The 9675-nt window shown below is 48.9% G+C and overlaps 2 protein-coding genes across 4 annotated transcripts in view; one reads left to right on the forward strand and one right to left on the reverse strand.

The window, feature by feature from the left end:
* Positions 1-9675, reverse strand: part of KCNIP1 (potassium voltage-gated channel interacting protein 1) — a 390129-nt gene that overhangs the window by 348952 nt on the left and 31502 nt on the right. The window lies entirely within an intron of this gene.
* Positions 4731-9675, forward strand: part of KCNMB1 (potassium calcium-activated channel subfamily M regulatory beta subunit 1) — an 11503-nt gene continuing 6558 nt past the window's right edge. For both annotated transcript variants that reach the window (XM_017547704.2, XM_017547703.1), the window contains exons 1-2: positions 4731-5148; positions 8549-8706. In XM_017547704.2, the coding sequence (XP_017403193.1) occupies positions 8573-8706 (134 nt within the window). In that variant the 5' untranslated portion in view covers positions 4731-5148; positions 8549-8572. The remainder of the gene's footprint in view (positions 5149-8548; positions 8707-9675) is intronic.

The following is a 9675-nucleotide window of genomic DNA, read 5'->3' on the forward strand; positions in this document are numbered from 1 at the left end:
AAAAAAAAAAAAAAAAAAAAAAGCCAACCTTACCACACAGACAGACAGCAGTGCTGTTTATTTATTTATGCCCCTCCTTGTCTCAAAGAGGATTTTCAAGGTGCTTACAATTATGTTAACAGCATGGCAGGCTAAAGTAAGAAAAATTAGGTCAAGGAAAATGTGGTGAAAAGAATCAGAGGAGAAAAGAGTGAGTATTCCCCCCACACGGCAGAGAACAACCTTATCATGTTTTTTATCGTGTCATGTCTTGTTGCCATTTAATTCTAGTATTGGCATTTACTTTTCCTGCTATTGTACTTGGTCAACTCTACTGAAAAATCTCCCATTGTTATTTCTTCTGCTTTTTATTACTCTCTCTCATTTAAAATACATCATTTTGTTTTCTGTTCTGCATTTTTGCAGTTTAGGAAATCCGGCATTGCTTTTCTGCAGGGAGCGGGCAATGTCCGAGTGGCCTCGGCTAGGCGACGTATCCACAGTCTCTGCACAGCAACTACTGAGATGTCTGTGAGCGCACAGCTTTGCTGGGACTGAGGGTGGCTAACACCCATTCCTGCAGCATTCAGAGAGGGACACACACAGGGGCTCAAGACCTGACTGCCAATTTGATTTATGGGACGTATTATCTCACGTGTCGGCAGAGAGCAGATATTGATTCAGAAGGACTTAAATAAACAAGCAGGTGCATAATCCAGAGAGGGGTACAGACTGAGCTGAGGGCGTCTGGAAAGCAGAGGAAGCAGACATCGTGAAGAAACCCGGGGTCTCTTGAAAACTGCTCCCAAGGGATTCATCGGGTGACAGGGAGGCAGGGATGGGCTGGAGAGTCAGCAGACACAGGTGCAGCTCCAGTTTCCATCACATTACACGCTAGGGGCGTGACCTTGGGACAATCGCTTTCTCTGGTGCTTACACAGAAAGAACAAGGCCTTTCGTGGGGGATTGTGGAGAGGAATGTCCATGTGTATGTGTATGTATATGTATATGTATATGTATATGTATTGCATATCTATGTGGTCATGCCCTGGCACATAAAAGATGCTTAATAAACAAAGATACTGAGGAAGGAGACCCTTAATCACCCTTAAGCATCTAAGACCACCTCCCCCTTGACTTCCACATAGCATTTCAATAGGAGAAGTAAAGGCTGGCAGACCAAGCGCCACTTGTAATCACCCTCCTATAGATCGCAGGCATGGTGTGGAGGAATCTTTCCAGAAGGCATTGTTTTTACTTAAACACGATCAAACCCCCACCTAAGTCATGTACCCCATGCCTGCTCCGTGGACCAAGACCCTCTCTCATGTAATTTCTAGGGTTGTAAGCCCAAGACCGCTTTCACATTTAATTTCTAAAGTTGTAAGCCTTCATAAGGGCAGGGATTTTCTTTATTAGGGGAGCTCGGCTATTTGGGGCTTTCAGACCCGCCGCAGCTTCCAGCCTAATAAATCACCACTTCCTTCCCAGTTCAGTGTTCCAGAGGCTTGTTTTGCGACCTTTCTTGCTTCAATACCCCCTCATATCACTGCCCTTCTATTCCATTTGTGCTGTAGTATGTGACCTAAGAGTAGATAAAGCTTTTTTTTTTTTTAGATGGAGTCTCACTTTGTTGCCTAGGCTGGAGTGCAGTGGCACAATCTCAGCTCACTGCAACCACCACCTCCCAGGCTCAAGAGATTCTCATGCCTCAGCTTCCTAGAGTAGCTGGGATTACAGGCGCCTGTCACATGCCCAGCTAATTTTTGTATTTTTAGTAGAAACAGTATTTCGTCATGTTGGCCAGGCTGGTCTCAAACTCCTGGCCTCAAGTGATCTGCCTGCCTTGGCCCTGCAAAGTGCTGGGATTACGAGCGTGAGCCACCATGGTCAACCTAGATAAAGCATTTCTAAACTCTCCTGTAACACCCCATATAGCAATCTCAGACATTTTCATTCCTGCTAGTATAATCCTACCACTATCACCAGCAACAGTAACAGTCCGTCTTTGAAATCACTTGCAATGCGTTCCAGTTAATATGACTGCATAACAAATTACCCCAAAACATAGGGGCACGAAATATCAGTTTTTTTCTGCTCATGGATTTTGTGGGTCTGGAATTCAGAGAGAGCACAGAACAGGTGGGTTGTCTCTGCTCCATGCTCTCCGAGGCCTCAGCTGGGAGGCTGGTAGGCGGGGGGCTTACTGGAACTATCTGCAGGCTTGTTCTCTCCCGTGCCCTGTAGGAGATGCTAGTTGTTGGCTGAGATCTGAGCTGGGGCTGTCAGCTGGAGCACCGGGCCTCGGCTTCCTACAACATGGTGGCTGGGTCCCAAGGACATGTCCCGAGAGCATGCCCGGGGAACCCAAGTCCCCGTCTGTGACTTAGCCTTGAAAATAGTGCTGTGTCCCTCTACCGTATTCTACTGCTGAGGCACTTACAAAGCCCTACCCAGGGTGAAGGGGAAGAGATACAAATGCCCCTCTTGATGGTGGAGTGTTGATGCCACACTGTGAAAAGGGCACATAGGATGGGATGTATGTTGGTGCGACCATCTTTGGAAAGTGCAAACTCCATACAATGTGGCAGGTAGCCTGGGTGATCTCTCATTCCTCCAAAACAATGAGCGTCTAGGTATAATTCTCTCTATTTTAGAGACAGACAAACTGAAGCTTAGAGAGGCCAAGTAACTTGCCTTGGGCAATTTATTTCAACTCTCTGAGCCTCTATTACTCCCTCTATCAAATGGGTAGAAAAATCTCTACCTCAATGGTCTAGTATGAGCCGATTGTGCTGGTACCACAAGGAGCTGGTGGAAGAGTCAGAGAAGGTATTTTGTGATCTTGATCTCTGACGCCTCGTACTGATGCAAACCATCAATATTTACTGTTGCCACAGTACTATTTTCTTGCCCTCCACCTGCAGCCATCTGTCACATACAACCCCACAGCCAGCAGAGGACCTGGGTTTTCATCCACAAATCCTTGAGGGCAAGGCTTGTCAATGCCTTTTGGTTGTGGCTCACTTAGGGGCAGCAGAAAATCCCACAGACCCCTTTCCCTGTCTGTTCCCATCTTCCCTTGGAAGAATGCTAAAGTTTGTTTATAAATTCCAAATAATATGTAGCCCTCAATAACTTTTTAGAGTGTTACGAGCAAGGAGCTCTTTGGTTATACTCATAAATGGCAGCCTGTGGCACTGTGTATCTCTCCCCCAGGGAAGCAGGATGGGGGGGCTGGCATTCCTGGGTTAGTTTATGGGCCACAGGAGGACTCTTCCGGCCCCTAAATGGACCGAGGATCATCCTTAGAAAATTACTCCTCTGAGGTTGAATTCCAGATCCTACATCTCTCTGTCAATCTGCCTGTAAGGTCTAAAGCTGGCCTTAGACCCTCCGGTGCTATCATGCCCGTTAAACAGACACTGTAGTCTCCTGTTAATATGATTCAATTAGGAAAGGGGTGGAGAAGGGCACTCGCCGCCTGAGAGTGTGTCAGGGAAGCCTGAACGGCCGCCCTCATTTCACACCTGCTGGAGGCAGGAGGGAGGGAGGTGGTCAGCTCCCTCAGCAGGAAAGACCAGCCTGCACCCATCTCCCTGGGGGCTGGGGAAACTCAGGGTGACCTCCAGAGCTTCAGTTGGCAGTTGACTGTTGGACAGAGGTGAGCTTTAATGTCTTACAGCAGCCCAAGGGTCAGCAGAGACAGACCGAGCTGTGCAATCTGGAAGGGCCAGCTTTAAACCTAGTTCTGGTCCCTAGGGCTGAACCAGTGACTTCAAGTCTCCAAGCCCCAGTTTCAGATTCTTTGATCCTTGGGTCAAGTGAAGGGTAGAGATGTGCTGCCTTCTAGCACCATGCCTGATAGGAAAGCCCCAAAATCTGGGATTGTTTTCATTGCTGCTATATGATATACATGAGACAGGGTCTCGCTCAGTTGCCCAGGCTGGAGTGCAGTGTCGCAATCTTGACTCACTGCAACCTCCACCTCCCAGGTTCAAGCAATTCTCATGCTTCAGCCTCCCTGGTCACTGGGACTGCAGGTACCAGCACACTCTGCTAATTTTTGTATTTTTAGTAGGGATGGGGTTTCGTCATGTTGCCCAGCTTGGTCTCAAATTCCTAGGCTTGAGCAATTCATCCACCTTGGCATCCCAAAGTGCTGGGATTACAGGTGTGAGCCACCGCACCTGCCCTTTGTTGCTGATTTTTAATCCTTACATCCACTTTACACATGAAGAAATGGAGATCCAAAAGCATGATTTTGCCTGCAAATACTGACGTTCACTTGTCTTATTGCTAGGAACAAATCTCTGTACTTTCACAGTCTCTGTGGGGGTGGGAGTGGGGCTGGTGAGCAGGCTGTCCCTGGACCTGATTGGAAGCAGTCATGGAGTTCTCACTACTCCCAGCTTCAGCTCGGCTGGTCCTTAAAAGGCAGGTTCTCTCCTCTTGCCATAAATGCCCACCATCTCTAACCCTCATCACTACCCTAAAGCAAAATAAGTTTTAAAAATGCCAGTAACACAGGTGAGAAAACTGAGATCCTTTAACGATAAGTTTGGGAGAAAAACAAAAAAAGTAAAAGAAAGTCAAAGCCCAGAGAAGTGCCATAACTTACCCAGGGTCACACAGCACGTAAGTGCCAAAGGCAAGGAGGTTTAGCTGCTCCCGCGTGGATATGTCAGGGACTGGTGACAAGCCCAACCCCTCCAGCTCAACTCCACCCTTCCTCATGCCAACAAAAGGAAAATCATTTCCTATTTCTGGCGTCTTTCCCAGCCCACAGAGACAGAGGAAAGAAGAAATATTTCCAAATATACCAGGCTTATCTTTCGTAATTTCTCAGTCTTGCTGTCTGTCATCGTTTGGAATCTGTTTCCCATGAGACTCGGGGAAGGTGGAGGTGCAGGTCCTGGGTAGCAGCTGCCCTGCTCAGGGCTGGGTACCTGCTCTCCGAATCTGTGCCTCCAGGCTGTGTGCTCAGACTTGACCATGTTTGGGCATGGAGGCTTGCCCCAGATGGGGACCAAAGGCTGCTTCCCTGGAGATGGGCGGGGAGGCCAAACTTCCTGCTGGAGCTCTGTGGCGTCTTTTGGGGTGGGGGGGTGGGAGCCAGGCAGAGAGAAACCATCTGCTGCTGAAGACCCACAGGGCGCCGGGGAGACTGTGAGTACCACGTCTGGAGCACTTGGGAAGTGGTTTCTCCCAAGACTGGGGGCTGGAGGGAGACTGTGGGGAAAGCAGCCTGCCATGAGGCAGGGAGGGAGGCAGGTGGTGAGGACTCTGTTTTTCTCAGGCCTGTCCTTCTGGATGGAGGGCCTGTGGTCTGACGGCCAGCAGGGAGGGTGGCACAGTGGCCAGGTTACACTGGTAGTAGGTGCCCTGATCCTCCAAGTCCCAGTTCTCAGAGTGGCCAGAAGGCTGCAGCCTGGAGATTAAGGCTAGTCCTGGCACTTGTCACCAGTAAAGAGGTGGGACAAAAAATAGATTCACCAAGACTGGTCCAGACGTCTGCTCCAAACTGCCAGGGTTTCCTTTGCTAGTAATCATAGCGAATATTTACTGAGGGCTGATGTGCGGCTGGGCACTGTGATACATGCCTGATACTCTCTATGGCATTTGATCTTTAGCTGAGCTCTCTGAGGAAAGTGCCATTATTCTCATTTCCGTCACACGGCTGCGAAATGGCAAAGCAATGTCTGATGACCTCAGAATCGCCCTGTCCACACCCCACCAAACTGTTAAACAATGTACTCTATTCTTTGTCTTTCTAAGGAAAAGGATGTCCACCCAGCTAGCACCCAGGACACTCCAACATTCTGCCTTCCTTTGTCCTTCTCTGTCTTTCCTGAATCGATCCCAGACCTCAAGTGACCTTTCTAAATGGGAAGATATAGCCTGGAAGTTCACAGATGTTTATAAATGCTCAAAACCAGGAAGTTCTTCTTAGAGTCTAACTGAAATCCCTCCTACGATAGCCGAAATCCACTTCTTCCTGTTCTTCCTGTCCCTTAGGGGATATTGACAGTTCCCATCCTTCCTCTCGCCAAAGGTTCTCCCTTTGGATGCTGAATGCTACCTTCTCACTGAAGTCTTATCTACACTGAACCCCACACATGGTCTTAAGAGGATTTATCCTGACTCTACAAACCCATTCAGTCAGTGCAGGTGACAATCTCATCAGAGCATTAGAGACAGGTCAGACCCAAATAAGCCAACTTTCCAGATTTCTCTGTGACAGGGAAGCCTCTCCTTTTCTTTTCTTCTGAGCTCCTAAAATGGGAAAAACCAGGTTCCTGCCTTCACCAGCCTCAGGAGTGCCCAGGGGACTGGAGGTCACTAGAAGTCACACAGCAAAGGAGGCAGTGGCCCTGAGAGGTGGGGGACTGATTAACCAGCAAGGAGCTGTCATACCACAGGACACCCCCACAGGTACGCTCCATCTCCCCCAGGAGATAAATGGCTTTGTTGTGGGCACTCAGCCCTATGTTTTGGAAATCTCAAAATGGGATTTCCCACTGGCTTCAAATAATTTGTGTCTCACAGTCCCTGGGGTGGGGCCAAGTGCCAGTGACTCTTGAAGGTCCTGGGGAAGCAGGCTGTTGGGGCTTTTAGTGTATCTCCAAGTGATTCTGTTGTTTTACCTGTGGATTCACGGAGGGGCTTGTTCAACTGACCCCAGGTAGAAAAAGGTGTGGGCTCTCCCATTCCCACGAGACCACAGAACAGAAGGAAAATAATAAAAAAGGGTTGAACTAAACGCCTCTGTTTGTCAAGGGCAATTTCTGCTTGCTTGTGCTTTTATAATGTCTCATTAGAATGTAGGGGAAGCTCACCTCCTGGTGCCAGTTGTCATTGGATGTCACCTCTGTCAATCAATAGGGGAGGTGGACCAGCTCACTGGGAAGGTGCGATGAGTATCCATGGTGCCTGACCCTGGACTTTTCCCTTTAGTGGGGATGCTCGGGTATGGGGGCAGCCTGGCTGAGAGGAGGGGGTCAGAAATCTCTGACAGAATATTTGAAACAGTCCAGTAGTTAAGAGATGCCCGAGCAGAAAATAGAGCACTTAGGACTAATGCCTGTCTCCCGGACACTGACTAATTAATAATAATAATAATATGTTTATTACTTTAGGGACTTGGCAATGAGAATAAAGCCCTCCCTGATACCTAGCTAAAACTGCCCCTAAAGTGGAGGATTATAGTGAACAGGTCTCATGGCCCTGATATTTTTGGTAGAAATGGACTTTGGTTACCTTCAACAAATAAAAACAACAGCAAATAAATTTACCAGAAGGCTCTAGGACAGCTTGCAGAATGCATGGTAAACCACATGGGAACCACAGCTGGGCATCTCTGTGGCTCCAGGCGACGTAGATTGAGGGGCTGTTTCTTGAAGGCTTTGCCAAGGTTCACACTCCTGGGGGAGTGATCAGGGCCTAGCATGAGAGGGTGGCATCTTTGCTAGCATTGGGGTGGGGTCAATGTCCGGGGGAAAAATAAGGAGATGCCGCCTAAAGAAGGTGGAGAGAAAGCAAGCCACCACCAGCAATGTGCCCATTCCACTTTGTCCCAGGTGGCTTCAAGCCCTGAAATAAGAACGCTGTCGCTGAGGCCACCATGATGCCTTAGCTCTTCTTTCTTTGCCGGTGGTAAGGAGTGTTCCAGAATATAGGAAACTTCCTACCTCCTCCTGACAACCTGCGGCAGCCTGTTGGAGCCCTCCTCTCCTTTCTCTGCCTGCTCTCTGGCCCAACTAGCCCTGTCATAGAACTGTTCCTGGGCAGAAATGCTCCAAGTTTTCCTGTGAGAAAAGTGTCATGGAAGGAGGTACATGGATGATGCACCTGTGCTGGTCGCTCACCATGCGGGACCTATGGCCATTGTAGCAAATGACCATAAACCTGATGGTCCCAAAAAACAGAAATTTCACTGGAAGTCCAAAATCACCAAGGTGTCCACAGGCTGCACTCCTTATAGTGGCTGTAGGGGATGAGCCATTGTTCCTTGCCCCTGCCAGCTTCTGATGGCTGCCAGCACTCCTTGGCTTGTGGTCACATCACTCTAATCGCTGTCTCCTTGGCCATATCACCCTAGCCTTCTCTTTTATGTTCAATATCCCTTTACTTCAGTCTTATTAGGGCCCCTGGGATCACATTTAGGATCTACATGGATAATCCAAGATTGTCTCCCCATCTCAAGATCCTTTATCTTAATCACTTCTGCAAAGTCATTCTCAAATAAAGTAACATTGATGGCTTCCAGAGACTAGAACATGGACACCTTGGTGGGGGGGCGGGCATTACCAAGCCTACTACTGTGTGACCTAGGGCAAGTCGCTTTACCTCTCTGAGCCACAGATTCTACATCTGCAATTGCCTCTCAATTGCACAGGGAATGTTTACTTGGGGTTCAAAAAGCAAGCCCACTGGAAGTTGCAAAGCTCCAAATATAAACAAGAATAATATTAATATTTGAGTACCCTCCTTTCTCACCTGTCCTCTCTTTCTGTGGATCACCTGTGAACTGGGCTGATCTCACTTCTGTTTGCTTCTGTGGACCTAGAAATGACCAGTGCCCCCAGTGGATATGGTGAAGAAGCTGGTAATGGCCCAGAAGCGGGGAGAGACACGAGCCCTTTGCCTGGGCGTCGCCATGGTGGTGTGTGCCGTCATCACTTACTACATCCTGGTCACGACTGTGCTGCCCCTCTACCAGAAAAGGTACTCAGCTCTCCTGGCCTGTCCACCCCTCTCCCCTCTCCTCCACACTCACTCCAGGCAGCAGGGTCAAGACAATGCTCAGTCTTAGGTTCTAGGGTTCAAGAGCAGGGAAGGTAGGATGAACTGAGCCCCACTGGGCTGAGATTCTAGGACCTGGTGGCAACAGACACATGATGCCTTTCTCACAAGAAATAGCAAAGAATCAGAGCAAACATTCCAGTGCAAATTTGATCCCAGGTAGAATCAGAGAATTGCAGACATTCACAGCTCAGCTGCATAGATCTCTCCCCTCTGAAGCCTCCCTGTCAGGTGGGCATCCAGCCTCCTGATGAATACCTCAAGTGAGGGGGAGCTCCTTGCCTCACTGAGCATACCATTTCATGGGTGAGGTTTTCTGATGTATCTGCATTGAGCTAGCAACAGCTTCCCTGCAGCTCTGCTCAGGAATCTCAGAGAAGGGTCCGTGCCCTTGCTCCCTGATGTATCAACCACTCGAGATTTAAGGAAGAGCTGTGAATTCCTAATTAATGTTTTATTGGAACAAACACACTCAGTTCTCTCAGCCTGTCCTAGGGACAAGTCTCAAACCTGTGCTCTGGGCACGTTCCAGCAGCTGACGGCCCCCTCCTGAGTGGCAATGGGTCTCCCGCAGGGTACATGGGAGATGAATCACAGTTCATTTACTAATATGTTGATGAGCCTGTTAGCCTCTCCCCGGCCTGCTGCAGCCTCACTCTTCACAACACTGGAGCGATTCCAGGCTGGACTCTTACCCTGGCAAGGCACCATGTAGGGACCGTCCCCACCATCTTTCCCATCCTGGCTCAAATCAAGCCCCTCCTCCATCTATCTGCTCCTTTTAGGGGAAAGAACACAGCTCTCGAAACCACTCAGACCTAGCTTCAGGTCCTGGATGGCCTCAGCAAAGTCACTTGACCATTTTGAGTTTCTCTTCTGACTCTGCAAGAC

The sequence above is a fragment of the Cebus imitator genome, unplaced genomic scaffold, assembly GCF_001604975.1.
Source record: "Cebus imitator isolate Cc_AM_T3 unplaced genomic scaffold, Cebus_imitator-1.0 Scaffold200, whole genome shotgun sequence".
NCBI classification, from domain to species: Eukaryota; Metazoa; Chordata; class Mammalia; order Primates; family Cebidae; genus Cebus; species Cebus imitator.